The sequence below is a fragment of the Azolla caroliniana genome, unplaced genomic scaffold (genome assembly GCF_043228905.1).
Source record: "Azolla caroliniana isolate FFs.n. ecotype wild unplaced genomic scaffold, voAzoCaro1.0.p SCAF_12, whole genome shotgun sequence".
Lineage (NCBI taxonomy): Eukaryota > Viridiplantae > Streptophyta > Polypodiopsida > Salviniales > Salviniaceae > Azolla > Azolla caroliniana.
Window position 1 is genome coordinate 11,351,113 of NW_028230447.1, and position 27,946 is coordinate 11,379,058.

At 38.1% G+C, this 27,946-nt stretch overlaps 2 protein-coding genes across 2 annotated transcripts; one reads left to right on the forward strand and one right to left on the reverse strand.

The window, feature by feature from the left end:
• Nucleotides 1–27,871, forward strand: LOC147857133 (uncharacterized). Its single transcript, XM_087328949.1, has 16 exons — nt 1–321; nt 3,870–3,948; nt 4,059–4,094; nt 10,571–10,704; nt 10,800–10,844; nt 10,936–10,987; nt 13,814–13,998; nt 15,379–15,537; nt 16,158–16,232; nt 18,106–18,316; nt 18,396–18,443; nt 21,186–21,340; nt 23,790–23,949; nt 24,035–24,234; nt 25,412–25,519; nt 25,637–27,871. Exons 1-16 carry the CDS (start codon nt 7–9, stop codon nt 25,790–25,792), a joined length of 2,118 nt encoding a protein of 705 aa, XP_087185075.1. The 5' UTR covers nt 1–6; the 3' UTR covers nt 25,793–27,871.
• On the reverse strand, nt 18,784–20,418 carry LOC147857134 (uncharacterized). Its single transcript, XM_087328531.1, is given in 2 exon segments — nt 18,784–18,854; nt 19,347–20,418. Coding segments are annotated over 2 exon segments (1,143 nt in total).
• Nucleotides 27,872–27,946: the final 75 nt, after the last annotated feature.

The following is a 27,946-nucleotide window of genomic DNA, read 5'->3' on the forward strand; positions in this document are numbered from 1 at the left end:
AAGACGATGACGGCGATGGCGGCGCAGCAGGTGACATTGCAGGAGGAGTCAGAGGAGTCAGAGGAGGAGGCAGCGGAGGAAAGGGGGGGCAGGAGTGAGAGGAGGGTAAACGTGGTGGTCAGGGTGAGGCCGCCGTTGCAGAGAGAGAAACAGTTGGAATACCATAAATGCGTGTCTGTTGAGGCCCTCGGGCGCTCCCTTACCCTGTTTCAACCCCTTTCTCCTTCTGCTACCAATTCTGCCAAACAACCTCTGTCTCCACCTCATCTTATCCCTCGCACCTTCACCTTCGATTACGTGGCTGACCAATCCGTCAATCAGGTTGGTTGGTGCTTTAATGTCTCTCTGTCGTTTGGAAGGGGTAGCCCCCTACATCTCCTTTGGAACCTCTTTTCTGAGTATGTGCATGCACGATGTTTTGAGTGATTACATGGCCACTAATTCATTGCCTTCTTTTCTCGATTGAACATACCTTGTTTAGTTAAATGAAAATACAAGGTTATCCATGGCACATGCAAAAAATGGTTTTTGCATGTGCCATGGATAACCTTGCATTTTCAGTTACAGACTGTGGAACAATAAATATCTTGCGTTCAAACAATTTTGTGGTTTTACTTCATATATATGAAAGCATCAATGAAGTTTTCTGAGATTATCTACAATCAACAGAGTAAAACAGGATACCTTAGAACTCGAAACAAATCATGTGTTTCTGCATCTGTGTATCTCTGAGCTTTTATATGTGCAATAGAGCACACATGAATCCATTGCAACAGGAAAGATGTAAACATGGAATGGACAAGCAATGGATGTCAAGTAGAACATTCAAAGATTTAAATGGATTTCTAGTCTATGATGTAGATGAAGCTCTCTTTTTGAAATTGCATTTCCAATAGCTGAGATTTTATCCTTCCCATAATTCAGCGACATTCTCTCAAATTGGATCACTTTCTGGAAACCGAGGCTAAATTTGGCTTGCAAATGAATAAGTCTTCTGGTTGAAGACCTACCATGAATGGTTTCCAGTAACTCCCTCGCTGTCTCCTTCAAGCTTAATTGCAGAATTGTACTGGTTTAAAGTGAATGTTATGCATGTGACTCATGTCACATGCGTCTTGCCCCGCCCGGAGTAGTTTCAAAATTATCTTCAATTACACCTCCGAAACTTTTTCTTGTAGCCAGAGAATTCTCAGCTTGAAATTTAAGACGAACAACCACATGACTTCAAAATTGGTTTGAACGATCTAAAGTCAAAAGAGGAATTGCTGATCCAGGTTTCTCCAGATCAGAGTTTGGTCACATCATTGTGACTCTGGATTCTTTGTTGAGTTGAGCATAGAAAAGACATTGGTCAGATAATTCTCCTTGCTTTTGAGCTGCAGGCGCCCTTGAACTATGGTGTTATCATTAAATCTTAACAAGACAATTAGCATCACGTTTTACGTATAACTTCTTGGTTATGAATGAAGGCTCATAATTTTCTGGAATACAAAAATTATAAAGGGGGGACACACACCGAGGAAGATTGTTGAAAACAGAGTGCCTGTGCTCGTCATTTAGATGTACACAATTATAAAAGAATTGAGTGCTCAACAATTAGATAAGTAGGCGCTTCTATAATGGAGCTATTAATAAGTTTAATATCTTTTCCTTCGATTTATCCTTGTAAAATAATACATCTATCCTATGCGCTGCACAGTGTGATAGGGAAGCTGCGAACTTCATCACATCAATTAGAGATTGAGTTAGGCATATATGAATGAATACCTCTAGAATGAAGAATTTGCCAGTTGTGTCATCAGGGGGAGGGGAATTTGAACAACACTATATTTATCACTGTAGTGTTCTTATGAAATAAGAGGGAGATACCATTGCATATTTAAACAAGGCTTGGCCCACTACGCAAGCTAATGGAATATAAGGACCAACAATGCTTGGGACTTTTCTTGCTAGAAATCAAGAGACAGGGAAAAGTTGTAGGACAACAATACAACCACACAATCTTATCAACAAAGAACAATCACAACTTCTTTTAGCCACATCGCTCCTACTCATGATACACGTCAATCAAGGTCTACACAAATGGGCTCTTCACCAGGACCTAACAAAGGGATTATTATAGATTGTTGTGCACATAGGCCTTGACTCCATGGACCACGATCTCACACCCTTGTTATTGACATGTAAAGGCCATTATCTCCTGCCATCGTGTGTGCTTCCCGCGCATCGGAGACCTCTCCATTCTGGATCGAGCTATGTTAGACATCTTTTGAAGACAAAAGTTATAATATATCTAACTTGTGAATCTTACATGTACCAATAACAAAATTCTTTAGTCTCTATTTATTTGATTGTTCTCAAAGACGAGACAACACTTAAGATGTAATCTCTTGTTTGGTCTTATAGGCCATTTTGGCCTATTATAAGACGTTTATATATGTTTCTTTCAAAAATGTTTCTATGATGGGGGACGAACACTAGAAGAGAATTCTTAGAAAACTGAATCCTCCTAAAATTAAAATTACGAAATAACAAGCGTTTACTAGGCACACCAACAATACTCATAATTTTTCTCGAATAGAAAATTTTCCAGAACAGTTGGAGAAGCACTTGAGGAAATTGTCAAAAGGTCGAGTTCTACGAAAAACCAATTTCTGAAATTGGATTTGGTATTTCTAGCTACCCACTACTGTTTTATATTCGGTTTAAGCAATGTCTTCTAGCAGTCTATTCCACACAAGATTCAATGCACTTTTCAGCTCGTAATGCATCTACAAACAAGTGCAAGCCTTCAATATTGGTTGGATAATGCTCTTCTAAGCTACAAAATTTGCCTTCCTATCATGGCGCAGGCTCTCATGAACTACAACATTATGATTAAGTCTGCATAAGATGTTAAGCATCACTTTCAGTTATTACTTTCTTGGTTCTGAAAGGATTCTGCTAGTTTTCTGGAGTTCTGCTAGTTTATAAGGGGGCATACACCTAATGAAGATCATTTAGATCTACACAATGAGAAAGGAATTGAGTGTTCAACGATTAGGTAAGTATATTCTTGTCGAAATAGAGGAACTAGTAAGGTTATGTCTATTCCTCTGAAATACTTGTGTAAAACATTACTCCTGATTTTCTTAAACAGGAACATCTCTATGATGGGGAATGAACAACAAACATTAGTGCGAAGATTAAGCAGTCAATAACACAAAGATTAACATACCTTAACACGCATATTAAGTAGACATTATTGCAGAGATTAAGCACAGATCAATGCAGAGATTAAGTAGAGAGTAATATTGAATATTAAGCAGGATTAATGCAAAGATTAAGCAAATATTAATGCAGAGTTTAATATGACTATAAATGGATAGAAGTCTGAGGTCAAAATGGCCTGTTGTAAAATAAGAGACTCATCATGAGAGATGGATACACCACACCCATGGAGATACCACCCAATGATAAATCATTGAATTCCTCGAAGGCATCAGTCATGAAGATTTGCGGTTTAAAACATATTCATTCTATTAATTCAAAGCGTTTATTACTACTTATCTTGATATGTGGGACAAGGATTTCGGAATTTTATTGTTGTAAATCTTGAGAATGCATTGAAGAGTGGAGAAAGATTTCTTATTTGATGAGGGAAGCTATTGTTTCTTCAATTTAGCTAATAAGATTTGGATTTTTAAAACCTTTTATCCTGCCTTAAAGTCCATGATCTTGTAGGTTAATGTAAACTTTTTATTTGATTGAACTTTCTTATGCATGTCGATAATTATATTTTTAATATTTTTTTGAGTATTTTTTACTACATGAACAAAGTTCTCTAAATCATTTATTCACCTTTTAATTGTTCTATGATTCACATGCAGGAGGAAATGTTTGTATCAGTTGGGAGGCCAATGGCTCATGCTTGTTTGCAAGGATATCATTGTTGTCTCATTGCTTATGGTATACCTGTGTATAAATCATGAAATTATATGATATTATTCATATAAATACAAAAATCCTGTTTTTTTGTCCATGGTAACAAATAAAATAGAGGAAGAATGTCTTTATAGGTCAAACTGGTGCTGGAAAGACTTACACAATGGAAGGTAACCTTCCATTTCCTTTTCTGTGCTTGCGGCAACATTTGCAATATCATGTGATGAAGCTTGATGGATGGGGATTTATTTATGCATTGTATTCTTTATGATCCTCAAGAGTATTTTTATCTTTATTTTATTTATGAGATAGAAGGGTGATTACCACAGAGAAGGCTTTGATGATGGTGATTGGCCTAATTAGACCTTGCCGTTTCAACTGATCTCTTAGAACTGATGTAGGATATTTTGAGGATGTCTTTAGAAATATAGATTTGGCATGTGCACTATGCCACCCCAATTTGTAGGGAGCAAATGTTCTTTTTCATGGGCCTAGTTGACGCCAACCTGAACCATAAATCTGATGTGCTTATCTTAATGAAATCAAAGCTATCATCACATGAAATTTGAGATGCTCCCATTGTTCCACATGCTGTTCCATATTTTTTCACCCCTTGATGTATGTTTTTAAAGGCCAGCTATTTCAGTTCGAATGATCAGACAACAAACCTGAGTGCTGGTGATTCATGACTGTATTTCAGGCCATTTAGTTTTACTGGACTAGAACAGAATGATTTGAGCCGATATCATTAAATTGTACAATGAAAGAACATGGATCTGCCCCACAACATCTCTTGGCAGGAACATAGCCCACTGTAAGGCACTCTTTTACACACATCGCAGGATGGATTTATTGTTTGGCCTTCTTACCAGAGTGATTTGAGCTGATATCATTAAATTTGATAGTGTAAGAACATGGATCAACCCCACAAAACATCTCTTGGTAGGAAGATGCCTCATTATAAGGCACTCTTTTTACACATGTTGCAGGATGAATTCATAGTTAGGCCTTCATATTGTTGGAGGGTGGCAGCTCTAGACCTGCACTCTCTTTCATCTTTATTATCTCTGTACTACATTCTCTCTCTTCCCAGATTCTTCTCTCTCTAGAATCTGCAATGCTTTAAATGCCGTTTGTCTCTTCCAATTTTTCCAAGATATTCCCTTTTTATTCCTAGTTTATTGTACCTGTTTGGTAGTACAAGAGTCTCTTAACTACCAAACAACCATTCCCAATTTTGTATAAATAGGCTTATACCAGCCTCTTTTGTAATAAGATTATTTTCTGCTGCTACTTACAAACAAGCACAACTCTTTGGCTGTGTCTCTACTCTTTGCAACCATTTTTTCTACTGCTGTCTAACAGCTTTCTCATAGCTTGGCTGTGTCTATTTTGTTCTAACTCTTCCGCTGCTGCTATTAACAGCTTTTCTCACATGGTATCATAGCAGTGAGGTATCCATATCCTCGGCCTGATTTTTTTTACCAAAGAGCACACAGACCTCTCTTCTTTTATCCCTCCCTCCCAACCCTATAGAGGAGGTTCTCTTAGCAGCCACCCTCCCAACCTACAGAGGAGGTTCTTTTTTTTTCTTCTCCCCTCATATGAGCCTCACCTAGCATCTAGGGAGAAGTAGAAAGACCCTGAGCATCTACTTACAACTGCTGTAAATTGTCCAGTTGTAGCTCAAGAGGAGGATATCCATGGCCTCACATGCCACGATTGTTTCATCAACCATTCCCCAACTCCCCAAACAGTCCATCTTGGATGGTAACAATTACTTGGATTGGGAGCTACAAAAAAAGACCTTGCTACAATACCATCGTTTATGGAATGTAGTCAATGGTAGTGACAAGAAATCACCAGTAACTTCATCCTCTTCAACCAAATCAGTTGCTGCCTCATCTAATGCTGAGATTGAAGCGTGGCTAGATAAGGATTCTCGCGCCCATGCTTTCCTCATGTTTAATATTAAACCGAGCATCGCTCGTCAATTTCAAGATACAGACGAAGAGACAACCAATGAACTATGGACATCCATCAAAAAGAGGTACCATTGAGCTAATCATGCTCAAATCAACTAGCTAATCTCAAGGTTCATGACACTCCCAACATCATGGATCAAATAACGCAATTTGTTACTCGCCAAAAGGAACTAGTTTCTTTGGGAAGCAAGTCATCTGAAGTTGAGTTTGTGCATCGTCTAATGATAAAGTTGCCTGAGTCATTCTCAGCATTTTGTGACACAATTTCTCTTCTTCCCAACATACTTGATATGAATACATTTCTTGGTATGCTACAAGATAGGGCAACAAGGAAGAAAAGTGCTCAAAATTCCAATGAGAGGCTTCTACATGCGACAAGTAAAGGCAAGTGGAAGCAAAATGGTAACTCCTACAACAAACCCAATCCAAGACCACCAAACAACCCAGCCTACAAGGAGCTCACTTGTCATTATTGTGCTACAAAGGTCACATTCAGCCGGATTGTCGGAAAAAGAAAAGGGATAATGCTAAGAACTCTTCTTCTACCGAAAATCAACCTACACCGAAATCCAACTCGGCCCACTCAGCCAAAGAAACAGTTTTCCTTGGCATTGAGGAACATACTTCACATATGGCTGGACCAACTACCTCAACCATTGATGAGTGGTTAGTAGATAGTGGTGCTACCTCACACATGACCTATGACAAATCCATTTTGCATGATGTGAAACCTAGCTCCTCCCAAATCTCCATAGGAGATGCCTCAAGCATTGAGGCTTCATGTGTGGGTAATGTGTTTCTTAACAATTCTTCAAATGAAGAACCTGTCATTCTTCAAGATGTGTTACATGTGCCTCGCATCTCTGCCAACCTACTTTCAGTCTACCAAATCACTAAACAAGGTTATGGAGTCTACTTTGATAGCTCAGTTTTGGAAGTCATTGACACCAACCTACAAATTGTAGCTAGTCGCACACAAGAAGGGGGTTTATACTGCCTGAAAAGTTCCCATAGCCCCTTGGAAAAGTCCAAATCTCATCTTCTTCATCTTCTTCAAGGCTCTCATGCGTTGGTGGCACAAGAAAATCCCACGTTGTGGCATGCTAGGTTTGGTCATCTCAACTATGATTCTCTTCAAAAGCTCTCCTCTTCCCAACTAGTTGAGGGTCTTCCTATTTTCAAAACTCCCAATACCCCATGTGTTGCTCGTCTTCATGGCAAGCAACATCGAGAGCCTTTCCCTCATGAAACCACTCACCGTGCAACATCTATCTTGGAGTTAGTGCACATGGATCTTTGTGGTCCCATGAAAACCACTACTCTTGGTGGTGCACGCTACTTCATGCTCATCATTGATGATTTCTCTCGCAAGGTTTGGGTTTATTTTCTTGTAGAAAAATCGCAAGCCTTCAAAAAATTTCAAGAATGGGTAGCTCTTGTGGAGAACGAGACATCGAAGAAAGTTCGAAAGATCAAGTCGGACAATGGTGGAGAGTTCATCTCCCAAGCTTTCCACCATTTTTGCTCTCAACAAGGCATTGCTCGCCAATTTTCTACACCCAATACTCCTCAACAAAATGGAGTTGTGGAAAGGAAGAATTGGATAGTCCAAGAGATGGCTCGTACGATGCTATCTCAATTTGATTCTCCTCTCTCGTTTTGGGGTGAAGTTGTCAACACAACAGTCTACATCATCAACTGCTGCCCAACAAAAGCAGTTGCTGGAATGACGCCTGCAGAAGCATTTACAGGTGTAAAGCCCTCAGTATCTCATTTTAAAGTCTTTGGTTGTAATGCTTATGTTCACATTTCAGATCATAAAAGGACGAAATTTGAGTCCAACAGCACACAATCTAAAGCGTACAGGTTATGGGATTTAGAGTCAAAGTTCCTAGTCATCTCTAGGGATATTCATTTTGTGGAGTCTCAGCTGGATGATTCTAGGATTTCACCTGAGTTCATGGTTGAAATCCCAGCTCCTCTGGAATCTCCTATTTTAGACGAAGATGTCTCATCTTCAAGCTCCCCATCTCCTCCTACTCAATCTCTAACTTCGCCAACAATTCAATCCTCTCCCTCAACTCCACTTGTTTCCCCTCTCCAAACCAGCTGCCACCACTTCCCAAGTGGCTTCAAGCCACCATTCATGATTCTCATCTCTCCGATGCTGAACTTCATGAGTATACATCTGGTTCTCGAACACGTAAGTCACAACGGCCTACTCACTCATGCAACTTTGCCTTATTGTGCACTGTTGTGCAATCACAAGAACCCACAACTGCAAAAGAGGCCTTTGTTCTTCCAAAGTGGAAAGCAACAATGGAAGTTGAACTTGATTCCGTTGAGCGGAATCATACATGGGAGCTGGTTCCACGGCCTCAACATCAACAAGTCATTGGACTGAAATGGAATTTCAAGTCCAAGTACCATGCTGATGGTACTTTGGATAAGCACAAGGCACGTTTAGTTGCAAAAGGCTACTCACAAGTCAAAGGAGTGGATTACGAGGAAACTTTTGCTCCAACAACAAGGTACACCTCTATTCGATGTGCGCTTGCACTTGCTGCTCACAACAAATGGTCCATCTTTCAAATGAATGTCAAGTCAGCCTGCCTTAATTGTGACTTGAAAGAGGAGGTTGATGTTGAACAGCCTCTAGGTTTTGAGATTTCAGAGCAGAAAACATGGTCTATAGGTTCCACAAAGCCTTGTATGGCTTAAAGCAAGTTCCCAAAGCTTGGCATGACAAAATTGACACCTTCTTTCTCTCTCTTGGGTTTCAAAACTGTTATGCTAACAACAATCTCTATGTTTTTTTTTCCCACTTCCAAGGCATGTCATTAATCAGCTCCTCGGTCGACTCAATGTTTGATGGCCGTTCTAGAGCTGAGAGGAGGTGTTGGAGGGTGGCAGCTCTAGACCTGCACTCTCTTTCATCTTTATTATCTCTGTACTACATTCTTTCTCTTCCCAAATTCTTCTCTCTCTTGTCATCGACAGATAAAAGCCATTATCTCCCGCCATGGTAGGTGCTTCCCTTGCTTCGGAGACATTTCCATTCTGGATCGACCTATGCTAGAGATCTTTCGAAGACAAAAGCTACAATATACCTATGTGCCAAAAACCAGATTCCCTCATTTCTTTTCTTTTCATGTTATTTACTTTTATATTTATTGTGTAATATTTAGTTTATTTTGATTTGTTCTCAAAGACGAGACAACACTTAAGATGTAATCTCTTATTTGGTCTTATAGGCCATTTTGGCCTCTTAAAAGACGTTAATATATCTTTCTTTCTAGAATCCGCAACTCTTTAAATGCCTTCTCTCTCTAGAATCTGCAATGCTTTAAATGCCGTTTGTCTCTTCCAATTTTTCCAAGATATTCCCCATTTATTCCTAGTTTATTGTACCTGTTTGGTAGTACAAGAGTCTCTTAACTACCAAACAACCATTCCCAATTTTGTATAAATAGGCTTATACCAACCTGTTTTGTAATCAGATTATTTTCTGCTGCTACTTACAAACAAGCACAACTCTTTGGCTGTGTCTTTACTCTTTGCAACCATTTTTCTACTGCTGTCTAACAGCTTTCTCATAGCTTGGCTGTGTCTATTTTGTTCTAACTCTTCCGCTGCTGCTATTAACAGCTTTTCTCACACATATATGGATACACATCTATATCATGTGTTATGTAGCATGATGGAACAGCTCAGGCTCTCTTCACATCAGTTTGAAATTGAGATATGTAAAACTGCATGCAAATCTATGGAAGAACAGATTTGCCAATTGTGCCATTAGGTAAGTGTAATAAAAAGGAAGGCTGTCTGCCATTGTGCTGTTTTATATGAAATAAGGAGAGATCATTGCCGCTTGAAACAAAGCTTTGGCTCACTATGCAAGGTAAATGGAATATAAAGGACACCGGTGTGTCGGATAGTTCTTGCTAGAAATCAAGAGACATAAAGAGAAGTTGAAGGACAACAATGCGGATACAACTCATCATTAAAGAACAGTTACAACTTTCTTTAGCTTCATACCTGTACTGTCAACTAGAGCTAAACCTGACCTGACAATACTGTTATTGATCATATTTTGTTTTACAATGTACTTTTGGGATGGAATTTAGAGGTAGATATTACAGCTACATCCAGCCCATCACCACTAGCTTTTGGGTCCAGCCTCCTGATCCTTTGATTTAAGAGCATTCATATTGCTATAAAAACACATACAAAAAACCATAGAATGCACACCTATGTACCTATGGCTACAGTTTGCTAAATATTTATGGAAACACTTATGGTTACCTTTCAGAGAAAATGTAATCTATTCGAAAAGAAAAACCTTTAAATGAAATTATGCAAGAACTCAATTTCGACCATCTCCTTAACTATGGATTAAGAGGTCATATAGTCCAAACTACACTGTTCTCTATTTAAAGGCAATTCCACCACTTTCCTATACGAAACATAAAATCCTTATATATATTGACTCTGAACAGAAGAAAATATATGTTCAATCCAGAGACTGAAAAGCTTTTCCTGGTTGGTTGCTACTGCAAATTTTATTGTAGAAATGCGAAGTCTTGCTTAAAACAATGTTTATGTCAATTGTGAAGACTACAATTGACATTATGCATATTTTACAATTCAATTAATGCCAGGACAGGTTCAACTCTTAAGCGCGCATATAAGTAAGCTGGAAGACCCGAGTTACTCAAATGTAACTCAAGAGTGTGGCTTGATTCCTCGCATTCTGGAGACTATTTTTCTGATATTAGATGCTGAAAAAGAGCAGGTATTTAGTCTTTTTCGAGTTTAAACTTGAAATATATGAGTAAATGCATGTTTTTTGGAGTTTTGATATCTGTTTTGTTCTGAATGCCATCTTAGAGTGATACAGCTGTGGAATTCTCTGTAAGGTGCTCTAGCTTACAGGTATGAACATTTTGTTTTTGTATTATTGGAATGTTTGTAAGCTTGTGAATCTGGATTATACAAACATGTATTCCTGTTTTTATTTCCACAGATATATAATGAGCAAGTGGAAGATTTGCTATGCCCTGGTTCAACAAACCTGAGTATCCTCTTATCCAATCTGCATAGTCCTTTTAGTATTAGACTGGAGTCATATATGATTACAATGTTCTGTTCTTGCAAACAATAATATGCTTCCAGTGAACTGAGAATGCGTGCATGCCAACTACTCGTTATATAGGTTGAAAAGTTTTGAATGTTTCTTTGATTATTCTAACCGGATTCATTATTACAGTATGTTTGTACATTATTAGTGAGCTATATGCTTGTACATATTGTGTATATGTTTTTGAGAAATGAAATGTTGTATTGGCATCTTTGGAAGACGAAAGTGATCTATGGGACCAAAAGTTACTCACAGGGCAAAATAAATGTAACTAGGCTGTGCTCAAAACGCAACGATATAGGAACCATGGGTACAAGTATTGTTGGGGATTCATCTTACAAAATAAATAAAAACATATCTAGGTGAGGTAGATTGTTAGTGGATCACCCCTTGAACAGTCTCATAGGATAATGCCATATGGCATCAATGTCCTCTGGAGTGAACTGCCTGGGAATTAAGCACCAGCTCATAAAGGGATACTGCTTGATCAATGCGTTTTTTGGGTTCAGATTAGGTTTTTGAGGATCTCATGACTTGGGAGAATGGTTCAAATCTCTTCCTAAAGAGGCAGTTGAAATGCCCTTGGATCTCATAATAAACCATGCAGGGGCATAGGTAATGACCCCCAAACTCTGGCTTTGCATGGCACAGAATATCCTCTGCTTGGGAGGTATAACCCTATACCTACTTGTCTCTATCTCCAACTGATGTGATGAAGTGTGAACCTGTCCAGTGTTGCATCTCAATCCATGAGGATATGGCTATCCTTATATCCAGGGCATGTCTAGCTAGGACATCTTCATACCTAACTCCTATATGTTCCCACTATGTCTATCTGGCTTTAAGCTGAGTGAGGTCGTGCCTGAACATTTTGGTAAGGTTCAAACAGCTCTTTTGTGGCTTTATGAGCCACTTGTATGTTCCACCTGTGATTGGTTTTCTGAGCAACCACAATCCCTTGTAGTAGAATTTGGTGGACATATGATTAATGTCGAACCATGGTCAACCAATGCAACCAATAACTCCTTAATATCCCTGCACTGGGAGAGAGGTAGTTATTACATAACTGGGAGAGAGGTAGTTATGTGATACCATTTGTTTCTCACATAACTGTCTTGAGAAAGTATCACCCTCACTTGCCAATTGTTTAGAGGACTCCAGAGCCAACATTGTTGTTGTGTATCTATGTTGAGGAAGTTTCCATTACTATGTGAAAGGACACTGACCTTGCAAGAGCCTCTACAAATTCTTTAGCTGTAACCCTTCTGGAGGTAATGGATACAGAAGGTCTTTCCATTGACCTACACCCATCAAAGATGCTTCCAGATTTACAATGATGGTCCTGACTAGGCCCCTAAGTATGTTTTCCTTAAAGAATTGTAGGGGTAACAAGAGAATCATAGGGGTCCTGACTTAGTATATTGCCTTTTGTAACCGAGTCTGTGAGCACATCTTCTGTAGTTTTCCTATTGCTGTATACTCCGTAGTAAGTTGAGCATATGCAGCTCCTCTCGAGGAGAAGATATGACCTTTGAACATGATACATCTGAGTCTATATTGAGTAGCCAAGAGCCTATACAATTTTTTTTTCTGTTTTTTGGTTTTCTGGAAAGCCTTTGAAGTGGTATCACATCCTCAGCTGATGCGTGGGTAGAAGCCATGTAGATATGCAATGGGGAATCTATGCAACGGATGAATCTACGTTGGGAAAAATGCAATATCGTACTGTGTTGTGGAGGTTATGGCCAGCACAATTGGAAGACAACAAACCACTATCACCCATTCTCCTCAGTCTTTTTATAGATAAGTTGTTGCATTATATAGAGAGATTTGGTGGTTTAGGAGCATGCTTAACAGGGATAACCATATAAATATTAGTATATGTTGATAACATTGTGCTGATCTCTGACTCTCTGTATGGATGACAAAGACATCCAAACTCTTTAAAATCTCTTTGCACAGGCAAGGGTTTTTTGGTAAGCTTCAATAAACCTAAATTGATGGTGTTTATACCACTCAAGCCTGGGCAACAAGATCAGAACCAGGATTCTTCTTGGGAGAGGAAAAGGTGGCACATAGACATTAATAAACATACGTAGGAGTAACATTTGCAGTGCCTCGGTTCTCCTTATGGGAGGCAGCCCTTGGTTCTCTTGAAATACAATGTGCACATATACAATTCCAAGAGGCATGAACTAGATTGTGGCCTATCATTGTTGGGGAATAAAGGTCCTTTTCTTTATTTGGACGTATCTCCATCTTGGAATAGGACTGTCCTACATCAGAGACCATCAGAAGGCTGATTACTTTAGTACATCTGACCTCACTATATTTTATGGTGAACTCATGCGAATATCTACAAGTTCGCAGAATGTCTCCATGCTCATACCCTCAACATATTTTGGGATAGTCAATGTACACTAGGTGGTTTTTTAATCATTTCTTATGTTCTCCAATGTGGGACATTATTTTGCAAATGTAACTTTTGAATCACATTACTATATCTTTCGTTTTTTGATTCTGTCTTTCATTTATTTGCATGTGCACACAATTCCCATCTATTCCCATCTTGTAAAGGTGTATATATGATATAAACAATATTTAAATGTGTACGTTTAATATGTATGCAATATTATAACCATAATCATTATGGAATTATATAAACAATTATCGTTGGTAATGGGAGGTAATCATGTGCACTTCCGTATGTGCAAATAAAATGATCCAATATAGAATGCTGCCAATTAATTCACTTTATCATCAGCAATCCATGAAGACCCTAAGACTGGAATGTATGTGGAGGGACTTCAAGAAGTAGAGGTCCAAACACCAGAAGCTACTTATGAAGTTCTGAAACGAGGCTCTTTAAACCGCAATGTTGGAGCAACAGCAATGAATTCAGAGAGCAGTAGATCACATGGAGTCTTTATCTTGAGTTTGGAATCCCAGGTATAAAAATAATTATTTGTTAAACAGTTTGTGCCACTTGTGCCATCAGAGGCGTGAAATTGAAAGAACACTGTCTGCCATTGTGGTGTTTTGTATGAAATAAGAGAGAGATACTAGCTCCTCTTCAAACAAGGATTTGGTCCACTGTGCAAGATCATGGAGAACAAAGTCCAATGGTGCTTGGGATTGTTCTAAGTAGAACTCAAGCAAACAAGCAAGAAAGATATGTTAAAATGGCCTATAAGACCAAATCACTGTGCATGCAACTCTTATGGAAGAATCCAAAATGGCCTATAAGACCAAACCACTGTGCATGCTCTTATGGAAGAAGACTACGTTTGCAATTGTGCTTTTTTATGAAATAAGAGAGAAATACTAGTGCCTCTTCCAATAAGGCTTAGGCAGATTTGCATGCAAATCTATGGAAGAACACTGTTCTGCATTGTGTTCTTTTTAAGAAATAATAGGGAGATATCACGGCCTCTCCAAACTAGGCTTTGGCCCACTAAACAAGGTAATGGAACACAAAAACCAACAATACTCCAATAGAACTCAAGAGATATAGAGAGACTTTTGGACAAAAATATAACCACAATAGCTCATCAACATAGGACCATCATGACTTTCTTTAGCCATTTTCTGTGCATGTAGGCTTCAGCCTCATGGACTCCCATCCCACCACTCTTATCTTTATCGACAGATAAAGGCCATTCTCTCCCTCCATTGCAGGTACACAGGTGCTTCCCTCACTTTGAGACCTCTCCATTCTGGATCAATCTATGCTAGAGATCTTTCGAAGACAAAATGTTACAATATATCTGACTTGGAAATCTTACATGTACCAATAACAACAGCCTACTAATGCTACTAATCAATCAAGGGATACACAAATACGCTCCTGACCAGGACATAAGAAAGGGATTACAATTGGGCAATAGCAATTTGTCGTGCACGTAGGCCCCAACCCCACAAAACCATGACCTCATCACCCTTGTCATCGACAAATAAAGGCAATTATCTCCCGCCATCACAAGTGTTTCCCTCGCTTCGGAGGCCTCTCCATTCTGGTTCAACAAAAGCTAGCAGAAGTGAGATAAATATCATGCAAAGACATGGGTTCCTAGAATGTGAATGTTAGGAAGAAATGAAGGTAGTGAGAACATAGAGCACTAGTTTAAGAAAATTTAATCACTTTCTCCAAAACCTGATTTGTTTCTCTTCTAATTCAAAAAAGGGTCAAATTTCCTATGAAGAACATTTTTGGAAATTCAAATATTAATATTGTGTTGCTTTATTAATATCAAAACTCATTTAGCAATTACTTGCAATTTAGCTACTCAGCTGATATGTTAATGCACTGAGAGATTTGAAATGCAACAGCGCCAAGACCTAGGTGTTCTTAATAGAAGAATTTCAAGATTTTACATGGTTGATCTAGCCGGTTCTGAGAGGCAAAAGCAAACGGAAGCAGTTGGTTTACGTCTTAAAGAATCAGGCAGCATTAATAGATCACTTTCTGCTCTTGGTAATGTCATCAAGGTGGTACTTCCACTTACAAGCAGATTTTAAGTATAAATTTCTAGATTTTGACATCAGGGGTGCACATTATTTAATGGTGTACTTTAGGGGCCTTTGATCAAATGAAATTGTATGCAGTTGATTTCCCAAAGTTGTACCAATATATGTAGCTTGCATATATCCAAAAATATGCATGGCATTTGTGGGTAATATGGGCTAGATGAAATTCCACTATAACTGTGTTCCTGCATGTGATAGCCTGTATGTAGTGAAAAAGTAATTCCATGCTGTTGCAACCTTTCCTTTTTAGACACTTGAGTCTTGGCCAGAAAACCAATCATTATAGAATTAAGATGAATAAATTACTACATGGTGGCCCACTTCTAGGGCAAACCCTGTTTTTTTAATGTTTGACATATGTTCATTATGTACTTGGTATTATTTCATCCATTATTTTCCATCAATGTGCTATTTTTGTCGATCCTTTTTAGATCTGATTTATTTTTTGCATCTGCAATTTGTAATTGCATTGCAAACTAGCGGAAGATCTTGTGCAACCAAAAATTCTGTTGTTAAGACTTGTGAATGCAGTTTTAAATATTAGGTGTTCTGAAAATCATGCAATTCTATTATATTTATAGGCTTTGCTCGAAACATCAGAAGGAAAAATTCGTCATATACCTTACCGGGACTCAAAATTAACTTATCTGCTCAAGGTATGATGTTTAAAAGAAAGAAAGAAATATTATGGTCTTCTCAGAGTTCAAAATGACCTGTGCGACCAAGCAATACATTTTAAAATGATGATCATGTCTTTGGGAATAAGAAACCAAAAGCATCACATATTCTAGTTTTGGTAAACATTCATAGATTGTAAATTCTACCAACAGAAAGATCTGTGGCATGTACCAATCCAAGTTAGAGAGGTATCAAAAGCAAGGCAAGTACCTTTTGTGTCTGACGATAATGGCCTTAGTTGATAATAGGAGTGGGGGGACCATGGTCTAGATGGATGTGGCATCATGCATGACAAATTACTATCAAATTATTGTAAACATAGGCCAGTAAAGAATCTAGATATCTAAGAACATAAGTTTCTGAACTTAGATAGCCTTAAACTTCTGCCTTCGAAAAATCTCCAACATGAGCTGCTCCATGGTGAGAGATCTTTGAAGTGTGTAAACACTTTTGGTGCCAAGGTATAAGGGTCTCTATTAATCGATCACAAGGATGACATGGCCATGGCCCAGATGGTTGTTGCACGCATTCATTGCACATTGCTATTGCGTCATCTATTGTAAGTCCTTTCGAGTGTCCAGGTCAAGACTCCAATTGTGTAGTCATTGATTGACTTGTAGAATGAAGAATGATGGAGCTAAAGAAAGATATATAAATGTCTTTTAAGAGGCCAAAATGGCCAAAGAGATAAACCATTGTTGGTTTTTAGCATATCAACAATGAATAACCCCATGTTCAGCAAGTTGTTTTTGATGATAGAAATGCCAACCTTGAGTACCTTCATTTAGTGAGCTCCCAAAGCTGTTGGATATTGGTCATTGGTTGGAATAACGCGTCAAATGTCTTTGAGAGAATAGATATAAGGACTTAAATATATGGGCATGTGTGCCTTAATTGCGCATAAATGGTAACTATTTAGCTCAAAGTATCCTGCCCTAGTAATAGGGCTCTATACAACCCAAATGACAGACATTCCTTTAGCAGAAAGGAGCATTATGTATAACTGTGTCCTGTAAAAACACACATGCATGTGCTATTCGAGTGGGACTGTGGGGACCTGAACCAAGGAGAGTTTGACATTGTGAGAGAAGACTTAAAACCCCTTCATAGGTTGCCTCCTGTAAATTCCTTTCATGTGAAATATCTCTGTGAGATCGAGAAGTTTATTTGAGTCGAGTGCTCCCGGAGGCTCACTTGCCTGGAAGGCTCTCTGAATCGAGGGCTCGGAGGCTCGTTTGAATCAAGATTCCTTAGAATTGGGGGCTCCCTAGACCTTAAACCCTAAACCCTAAACCCTAAGACCAAGTGGAAATAATATTAATAAGAAGAAACCCTGAGAATAATATTGAGAATTGAGGTCTGCAAATGTAATTCACGTAGCATACAACCCAAGTTCTATATCGAGTTGCCCTTCCCTCGTGCATGATGATATCACTTCCACTATAGCTATTACAATTGAAAAGCCACTCGCTACTGTGTATATGATTGAATACCCTTGAGCTATGTGAATGTAATTCACATAACATATAACCAAAGTTCAATGTAGAGTCGCCCTTCTTTCCTGCATGATGATATCACTTCGACCATAGCTATTACCCAAATTAGTTAGTAATGTAATTGTGTTCTGTTAATGGAACATAGAATGTTGACAATATTGATGGTGCTTGTTCCACAGATTGTGTTGACCTTCAACATACATTAGCATAAGCTTATTTCTTTCTTAATTCTCCTTTGGATTACAACTCTCATAAATGAGCATGTGTAGAAGGGTAATTTTGAACTTTTTAGGAGTATTATATTTGTAATGGTCATTCTTATTCAGTGTTTTACAAATTGTCTTTATATATGTAGGATGCTCTGGGAGGTAATTCAAAATGTACGCTTATAGCAAATATTAGTCCCTCTATGTTAAATGTGGAGGAAACACTGTCTACTTTGAAGTTTGCTCAACGGGCCAAATTGATAAAGAATGTAGCTACTATAAATGAAGATATTGTAGGAAATGGTGTTGCCTCTGCAGAAGAAGTTAAAAAACTTCGACTTGAAGTTGCAACTTTAAGGAGTAAGAAACTTAACATCAATGCTGGCTTATGGTAAAGGAGTAAAGATTCCATTAACCTGTGTTTTATTGACCATGACAGCAAAGATAGGAGTTAGGGATCAGACTGCGTCATGGAATGATCATACTTGTAAGCATTATTTTGTCAAGGGACTATAAAATAAAGTGTGGAGTTAAGTTGGCCCAAAAACTGGATTCATGATTGTTTTTATGGTTTTATACATGTCTGTCATTTATGAAATCAACATTTCCTACAATTTGCTAGTATTTAAAACATAGAAAATTGTCAAAAAGTATTAGACCTTTGGCATATAGACTAGGAGAATTGATCTAGTTAGAGGATGCACTTCCACACTTGAAGATATTTGAGTAATTGTTTGCTTAGCCAAACTCTTTCTTAAGAGGCAATGGAGTATTCTCCTTATTTCATAAAGTGTTAGGACAATGGCAAATAGTGTTCCACAAATTCCTCATCCTGATGGAACAATTGGCATAGATTTGCATGCATATTTTTCTGACTTTGGAACTGATGTATGTAAACCTACATCCAAATTCTAGACAATCTTGTTAGAGAAGAGTTGATGTTGCAAGTGTATCAAACAACCACAAATCAGTCTCTCAAGGGAGGAAAGTGGAAAAGAGTAGACTGATCCGAACCGATAAAATCGGATAATGGAATAACATGAAAGAGATATCATGGCGTGGTCAAATCCAAAATACTAAGGGAGTGGGCTGTTGTGTGAGGAGAAAGAAAGATATATTAACGTTTTCTAAGAGGCCAAAATGGCCTATAAGGCCAAACAAGAGATTATATCATAAGTGTTGTCTCGTCTTTGAGAACAAATCAAAATAAAATAAATATTACACAGTAAATATAAAAGTAAATAAGATGAAGAGAAAAGAAACAAGGGAATTTGGTTTTTGGCACATGTGAGATTCTCAAGTTACATATATTGTAGCTTTTGTCTTCGAAAGATCTCTATCATAGGTCGATCCAGGATGGAAATGTCTTTGAAGCGAAGGAAGCACCTACAATGGCGGGAGATAATGGCTTTTATTTGTCGATGGCAAGGGTGTCGACGTTGTGGTTCATGGGGCCAGGGCCTATGTGCACGGCAAATTGCTATTGCTCGATTAATTGTAACCCCTTTGTTATATCCTGGTCTGGAGCCCATTTGTGTATCCCGTGATTGACTTGTAGCATTAGTAGGAGTGATGGGGCTAAAGAAAGTTGTGATTGTTCTTTGTGGATGAGCTTGTGTGGCTGTATTCTTCAACAACTTTTTCCGATGTCTCTTGAGCTCTAGCAAGAAAAGTCCTAGGCATCGTTGGTCCTCATATTCCATTACATTGCGTAGTGGGTCAAAGCCTTGTTTAAAGAAGCAATGGTATTTCCCTCTGATTTCATAAAAGACACTACAATGACAAACATATTGTTCTTCAGATTCCACTCCTTGATGACACAATTGGCAAATTCTCTCTTCTAGAGGTAGTCATGTATATTTTCCTACCTCAATCTATAACTGATGTGATGAAGTTCTTAGCTGCCCTATCACACTACGCATCACATAGGATAGATGTATGTCCATATAAGTTGGCCTGATGACGAATCCATCCTCCGATGTATGTAAGAAGTGTGTCTTATAGTGGGCCATCTTTGTACCAAGTGGTATTTTGGGGCTGATCCATGTTATCTTGTTTTCCAAGTTAATAATATCAGTTCGGATCACTCTATTCTTTTCCACTTTGGTTATATTTAGGTGGGGACAGTTCAAGCTATATTGGAATGGCGGTAGTGCATTTATACTCATGCCATGTGACTCGAACCATTGCTGCATTTTAGCACACCAACAATGAATGTCTCCATTTTCAGCTAGTTGTCTTGATGACATAAGTGTCAACCTTGGGTATCTTCGTTTAGGTAGCTCCCAAAGACATTTGATAAATGTCACTGATCGGAACAATGCCTCGGTTATTGTAGGTGCTGCTCCCATCTCTGCCCGGATTTTATCGTGGGCCACCGATGCTTTGCTCCTTATCAGGCGAGCAATCATTGACACTAAAGGTCTCTCTAAATCTTTCCAATGATTTGCCTTGTTCAGCATCTTCTTGTGGGGTTCCTTTTCAGACGCCGAACAATTAATATGTATTCATTACATCCAACTTATCCTAGGATTCTCCTTTTTGCTTCTCTACATTGCCTCCTTTTGCATTCTTCCACTGGTCTCTGGGCTGTTTTTAGATCTATTTTCAGACCGTAGCTCATTGAGGCTAGTTTGAGCGGACTTGATTGTATTTCAGCTTTTAAATATTTTGCAATTTCTTTTTAAACTCTATAGTACATTGCCCTATGGGGCTTCCAATTTCATTTCTTAGAGCTTCTATTTTCTTGTTTTCAAACTAATATAGTCCATTATGCAATATAAACTGAGGTCAGAATGAATTTAGTCTTTTATACGAGGAAGCTGTTGCATGTCAATATTTAAAGTAGAGGCAGTTACCAAGGTGTGACAAGAGTTTTTTGAGGCCATCGCTGTGTAGTTTTCCCGTTGTTGCCATGAGACAAATCACATAGGCAAACTTTGTCAAACAAGCATGTATATGAGCTAAAACAGATTAACTTAGACACCTAGCAGAGTTTATTCCTGCTTTTCTGTCTAAATGTAGAGATTCAGATGTTTGGCAAGTTTACTTCCATGTAATAAATTACAGAGAAATACGTAGAAAGATAGAAGGTAAGCTACACAAAATGCCTGAAAGTTATAATATTATGAAATTATTTTTGGTCTTTTACTGATAGAAAATCACAGTATTTCCCAATTAATACATATCGCTTGATCAGCTCAGTAACTTTCATGCCTTTGCTTTGCAGCGACTAACCAGGTGAGAAGATTGGAATACATTGTAGCTCAATCAACGAAGCAGGCATTAGCAGGGGAGAGAAAGACAGCACGAGAAATGCATTCATTGATGCGTAAGATGGATGCTCTTAAATCAATGTACATGCGCCTTGACCGAGCTTTGGAGGTTAGTACTTTATTTGACACATTGAATGAAATAAGTTTCAAATCCCACATTCTTACGCTGATTTTAATGTTTTAATTGCTTGATTTCTTGAACCTGGTCGCTGTTTTTATTAAATGTTTTGGAGGACTCGTTGTATGGATATTTTTTAGGCAGAGAGGAATCACTGCTGTTCAGCTGAACAAGCACCCTTTTTGGGTTTATAGCTTTGGATCACATATTGACCCTCTGATCCTTATTAAGGATTTATTTTGCTAATTTGTGGATTTCCAGAGAGCCTTCAACATTGTACGATGCACTCTTGGTGTCCCCATACATATGCAATGGGGAACCTATGTACTGTATAGATTCATGTCAGGAGAAGCGTAATCTCCCAATGGCTGTGGCTAACAAAATCAGAACACTATCACTCACTCTTGTTGGTTTCTATATAGGTAGGCAGTTATAGATGTAGGTAGGCAGATATGCAGGAATAGCTCTAGAAGAAAGAACTTGCCAATTGTTTTATCAAGAAGTGGAATCCAAAGAACACTGTCATTGCAGTGTCTTTTATGAACTAAGAGGGAGACACCATTGTGTCTTTAAAAAAGGCTTTGACCCACTACACAAGGTAATGGAATATGAGGACCAACGGTGCCTAGGACTTTTCTTGCTAGAACTCAAGAGACATAGGGAAAAGTTGTTGAAGAATACAGCCACACAAGCTCATCCACAAAGAACAATCACAACTTTCTTTAGCTCCATCACTCCTAGAAATGCTACAAGTCAGTCAAGGGACACACAAATGGGTTCTTGACCAAGACATAATGAAGGGGTTACAATAGATCGGGCGGTAAAAATTTGTTGTGCACTTAGGCCCTGGCCCCACGGACCACAACCTTAGCACCCTTGTCATCGACAGATAAAGGCCATTATCTCCTGCCATCACAGGTACTTCCTTGGCTTCGGAAATCTCTCCATTCTGGATTGACCTATGCTAGAGATCTTTCGAAGACAAAAGTTATATATATCTAAGTTGAGAATCTTACATGTGCCGAAAACTAGATTCTTTAGTCTCTTTTTATCTTATTTACTTTGTAATATTTATTTTATTTTGATTCGTTTCTCAAAGATGAGATAACATTTAGGATGTAATCTCCTGTTTGGTTTTATAGGCCATTTTGGCCTCTTTAAAGACGTTAATTCATCTTTCTTTCTTTTTATAACTACATATTTTTCCTCTAATTCTTTACATAGATGAGGTATATCATCACATAGAGAAGTTTTTGGCAGTTCAGGAGTATGGCTAGCGGGTATAGCCATACATAAAGTACTATATGCTGATGATATAGCCATACATAAATTCTGTGGTCTCATTTTATCTTATTTATTTTATATTTACTTAGTAATATTTATTTTATTTTCGTTTGTTGTTCTCAAAGACGAGACAACACTTCAGATGTAATCGCTTGGTTGGTCTTATAGGACATTTTGGCCTCTTAAAAGATGTTAACATATCTTTCTTTCTTTATTTTATAACTACAAAGTTTCTGCTAATTCTTTACATAGATGAGGTGTCACATCACACAGAGAGGTTTTTGGCAGTTCGGGAGTATGCCTATTGGGTATCGCCATATATCAATTACTATATGCTGATCATATTGTGTTGATCTCTGGCATTGTTGAGGAAAGAGTCCACCAATCTTGTTATCAAGGAATGTAATCTGAGTAACACTATGTTTGCCCTTGTACTGCTCTTTTTGAAATAAGAGGGAGATACCATTGCCTCTTTAACCAAGGATTTGGCACTGTATACAAGGTAATGGTTATATGCTTGTTTGAAATTAGAGTGCGCTCAAACTTTCGTATTTCAGAGAAAGTTCATTGTTATTGTGGGTTGGTTTTAAAGGAATACAACATGAATGAAGGAGAAACTTGAATATTGTCTTGAAACGTTGTCACAGAGCCTACCTACATATAGGATGAAGGAATGAATAATAGTGTGATGTAACTTGTATCTGCTGCTGATTGTCTAGTCTTATGCCCAACTTCTCTTCTAGAAAATCATAAGATGCAAAGAATGGCGAAAGAACTAAGAGAGTTAAATGGATTAGTGATAGATGATGGCCTCTCATGGTGATCAGGATCAGATATCTCTTCAACCATGGCTTCCCAAGTTGCAGAATCAGAAACATCATTTGTTTTCCTGTTTTGGTCAGATGTCTCTTTTCTTTAAATTTTTAGACAGACATTGTGATGGCTCTAGCATACTTTACTTTTTAGAAGGACAGTTTACTCCATATTGTAAGCTCATACATACTGAGTCAGGAAACATTGTTTTCTCAAAAAATGAAATGCATTCTTGGCTTGTAAGCAAGTCCATAAATGTTATGCTAATGTTTTCCTGCTCTTATTTTTGGCTTTTTTAACATAAAAAAAACTTAATATCTCCCATGCTGCTTGATATCTGAAGGGTTTAAATGCAAGTAATTTGCAAAAGCAAAGGAAAGACGATACTTTCTGTGCCTCACGTAAGAGGGCAGCAAGAGATATAAATGCTCCCGATGATGAGAAAATGCACACTTCTGATGATTCTATGGTTGTAGAATCAAGAACACCAGAGAAAACGAATGGTAAGCCATTTTTTGGCTTTCTTTGATTTTGATACAACTCCGAAGGATTCTAGGTAAAGAGCTAAGTAATGACCTATCTTTCCAGGAAAAGCTGAATCTAATGGGCCGGTCAGGAATTTAAGAACATTGCAATCCCAGATATCTCAACTCAAGAATCTAACCCAAACATTAAAATTGGAAATAGAAAATCTCACAAAGGAGAAGAAATCTATTTCTGTAGAGGTTTCTGATGTGACACGTGAAAGAGATGAATCCAAACAGTATCTTGTATCGTTGGAGAATGAGGTAATGGTAATCTATCATTAATTAAAATAATATTATTTATTCTTTATCTTCATTCATGAGCTCATATGGATAATCATCATGGCATTCTACCACTAGTATGCTAGCATACATATTTGGAATTTTTGGAAATATATCATGAGAGGAAGCATCAATATTCCTCGTATATGGAGCTTACATGGCTCTTAAGTCAGACTCTATAACAGGAAGGGTATATTAATGTCTTTTAATAGGACAAAATGGCCTAAAAACAAAACAGGAGATTATATCTTAAAAGATTGTCTCATCTTTGAGAAACAACAAACCAAAATATATAAAAACGAAACAAAAATGTAAATTGAAATAGACTAAGCCGTGACTGAAGAATCTCATTATCTATAGATGTAAGATTCTCAAATCAGATATATTGTAATTTTTCTCTTCACAAGATGGAGAGGTCTCTGATGCAAGGGGAACACCTGTGATTGGAGGAGATAATGGCCTTCATTCGTCAATGACTAGGGTGATGAGATCTTAGTCCATACTCTTTTGCTCATTATGGAGAGGTTTGAGATTCTCTCCCCTGCAGGTGATCCTCTTCTGGCACTTCCAATGCTATATAGTAAAGAAGTGAGATTTTCACAGCAGCTTTTCTCGATCTGTACACGCTCCAGTTTTCATCTCAATGTCCTGAGAGGGATGTTTGTTGGATAATCGTTTGAATAATACTAACCAAAAGGAATAGCCCTCATTGAGTCCCACGTATTTGAAACAAGTTAAGAATAAATTGTGCATCAGGGAAGTTTTATTGAACCTGAGAGGATGTTTTCTTAAGATATCTTTAAATTTGTGGAATGTTGGTAATTGTCTTTCATTAAGGTTTCTTCCTTTGATTTCAAGCCTCTCAATTCTCACTGTTGCTTGTGAATGGATAACTGCTTTGCTGTCTAAAATACTCCTTCACATCTCTATTTGGGAGAACCTTCACGTGTCTATTCAATAGCTTAACTGGATATCTAAAAACCCAGTAAATATATATTGTCTGCTGTGATGTGAAGCATATAATCATTCAAACAATTGCGTGTAGTACATGTATACAAATGGAAATAATCTGGCCTCCTACTGGTACTTTTTGTGAAGGAACTCATAATTGATTTTTTTATGTAGTGACTTAAACATTTATCCAACTGTTATTGATCAGAATGCAAATCTTAAGGAGATCATACAGAAGCTAAGGCAAGAACCTGACAAGGATAAACAATCTTTGGATGGAAAAGAGGGGGCACTGCGGAATTTCAAGAATCAGAGGGTGATTTATTTCTCTAAATAATATAACATATATATCCGTTCAATTCAGAATATATTCACATAATTTTTACTGCATTACGGATTACTAATGTCCCAATCTTTGCTATGTGAATCTCAGCTGCCTAAAAACTCCAGTGTTAATGTTGTTTTAATCCTCCCTGTGGAAGCCGAAAAGCATTTTCTCTACCTGAATGGAATGCTCTATGGGGTCATTGAGAAGGGTTGCACATTCAAACCCCAAGGATATGTCGACAATGGGAAAGGAAGGATATAATGAAGAAGGGCATAAAAAGTGCTGTGGAATGAGATTCAAACCAAATGAACAATAACGCACTAAGAGAGAAGCTCATTTAAAAATGTGCATGTGCAAAGCGTGGCTTTGGAGTGGGAGAACAAAAAAAGCTGAAGTACATGCTCTTCAGAAGATAGAATTTGAGAGAGTACGCTTTTTCAATTGAAATAAGTCAATCGATTATGACGGTTGAAAATTCTAGGATGGGCAGACAGGGCTAAGAATGTGAAAGAAAGGACTGAAGAAATTTGCCTTAAATAGAGTAGTTAAGAAATAGAAAGATGCTCACTCATGGTCAAGTTGCAACTGATGAATGCAATATAAGAAGCTGCATACACTTAATATGAGAGTTCTTAGACAACATCAAAAGAGAAACCCACGAAAGGATACAAAGGCATTGGAAATACTGTTGGGGATCCAAGATTCCATATGCCACATGGCCAAATTCGCTCTGTGTTTTGCTAGCTTGATGGTCATTAATGCAATTGAGAGACCTCAGATTTGGAATCTTTGAGATACAGGGTCTTTGATGCCAGATAAGTATCAGTACAATTATCACGGGATACTCTTTGGTACCAAGTATTATGGATTGATTTTAGAGTTATAATTGAGTGAGGGACAGCATCTAGGAAACTAGGTCTCAGGAGGAGGTTCCCTACGTAGACTATGTATTGATGCTACCAGTTCTTGCCGAGGAGGGTAGAGCTTATGGAAAGATTATATTTTCGTGCTTTGTAGAGGTCTGCTTAGTAGTTAACAAACTCATGCATAAACTGCAAACTATTAAGGTAACAGAGATACATGGTGGCAAATTTTTGCACTCTATGAATCAGTGTCAGGGAAGGTTCAAGCACCAAAGATGAGTATCAGACAAGATGTCTAGAACTATGCACTTCCCGAAGAAGGAAATGTCTGATCTTTATTACGTTAAAGCTTATGGTGTTTTAACACACAGCGATGGCATGGGTGAAAGGTGATCATCAATTTGTAATAATCAATGTTTGGTGGTCGTTTTAGTAGGACCTCATTTTTTTCTTGGAAGAGGTATCTACAGTCCAACTCTCTAGAGGTTGTGCAGCTTTTAACGTGAGACATTGTGAGACAATGTCCTGCCGTGCAGTTCTAAGAACCATGTACCAAGCAAGTATGGTGGCTTGACCCTCCACCATGTGTACGATAGGAAACACATCAGTGATTGCCTGCATGATCAACAGGGATGGTCAGCATCATAAGGCTTTTTAGGAAGGACTATCAGCACCATTAGTAAGAAGCAATATTGCCCTGTCTACCTTGTCTCATGGTTAGGAGATAAATTGTACTAGTTCAAACATTATGCGTATATCAGGCTTTCAAGGACGCCTGCGCCATCTTGATACATTACGAGATTTTTCTTATGATCAAGGTCTTGATGCATGGAAAGAAGATTCAATTTCAAATGCCTAGGAACAAACTTTGGTTTTTTAACAATGGTCACACCTGCGCTACCTCATTGTGGACATACATGGGAACCCAGCTTGATTGATAAATGGAGACAGGCGAGATGGGTTCAAGAAACATGGTAGTGCATTGAACACATGTATAGATCAGGATATCCTAGAGCATAGTGCCAAAGGTAGACAGGATGATGAAAAAGACTACCACTAACTTAGGAACAACCACTTGTCATCATGATATCACATATTATGACTCAAACCTCGGCAATACATGTATCTGAATTGATCTAAGAGTCAAGCCTTGTGGCGATGTAGACCAGATACAAATGTTTCGGTTTGCACAGACCTTCCTACCAATGCTGTGCAAGAAAGAGCACCTACTTGGCCTTGCACGGGTTAGTTGTGTACTACTTTGGCTGCTAAGCCTTTTAGCTATAGGGCTCCCCCCCCAACAGGCATTGGGAATACGAAATGAGCTTAACATGCATGCAACATTTAGGACATCCTACTGTTGGTTTTCTAAAATTTGACAGCAAATAAAATGCTAAATGCTCTACATTATTTCAGAAATCATTTTGGTTGGATGTAAACATGCTTTTGTTTCTCAATCAATAAGGGCTTGACCATGTTTCAGTCCATTTATGCCATTCTATTCTGATACCAGCATATTCAAGCTTTTAAGAGGTTTATTTCAAGGCCAACT

Excerpts from the sequence above, each read along its gene's own strand:
- LOC147857133 (XM_087328949.1), top strand. The coding sequence starts at position 7 with ATGACGGCGATGGCGGCGCAGCAGGTGACATTGCAGGAGGAGTCAGAG. Across the intron at positions 16,233-18,105 it reads AATTAACTTATCTGCTCAAG|GATGCTCTGGGAGGTAATTC; the intron begins GTATGATGTTTA and ends TTATATATGTAG. Across the intron at positions 18,317-18,395 it reads TGAAGTTGCAACTTTAAGGA|CAAAGATAGGAGTTAGGGAT; the intron begins GTAAGAAACTTA and ends TGACCATGACAG.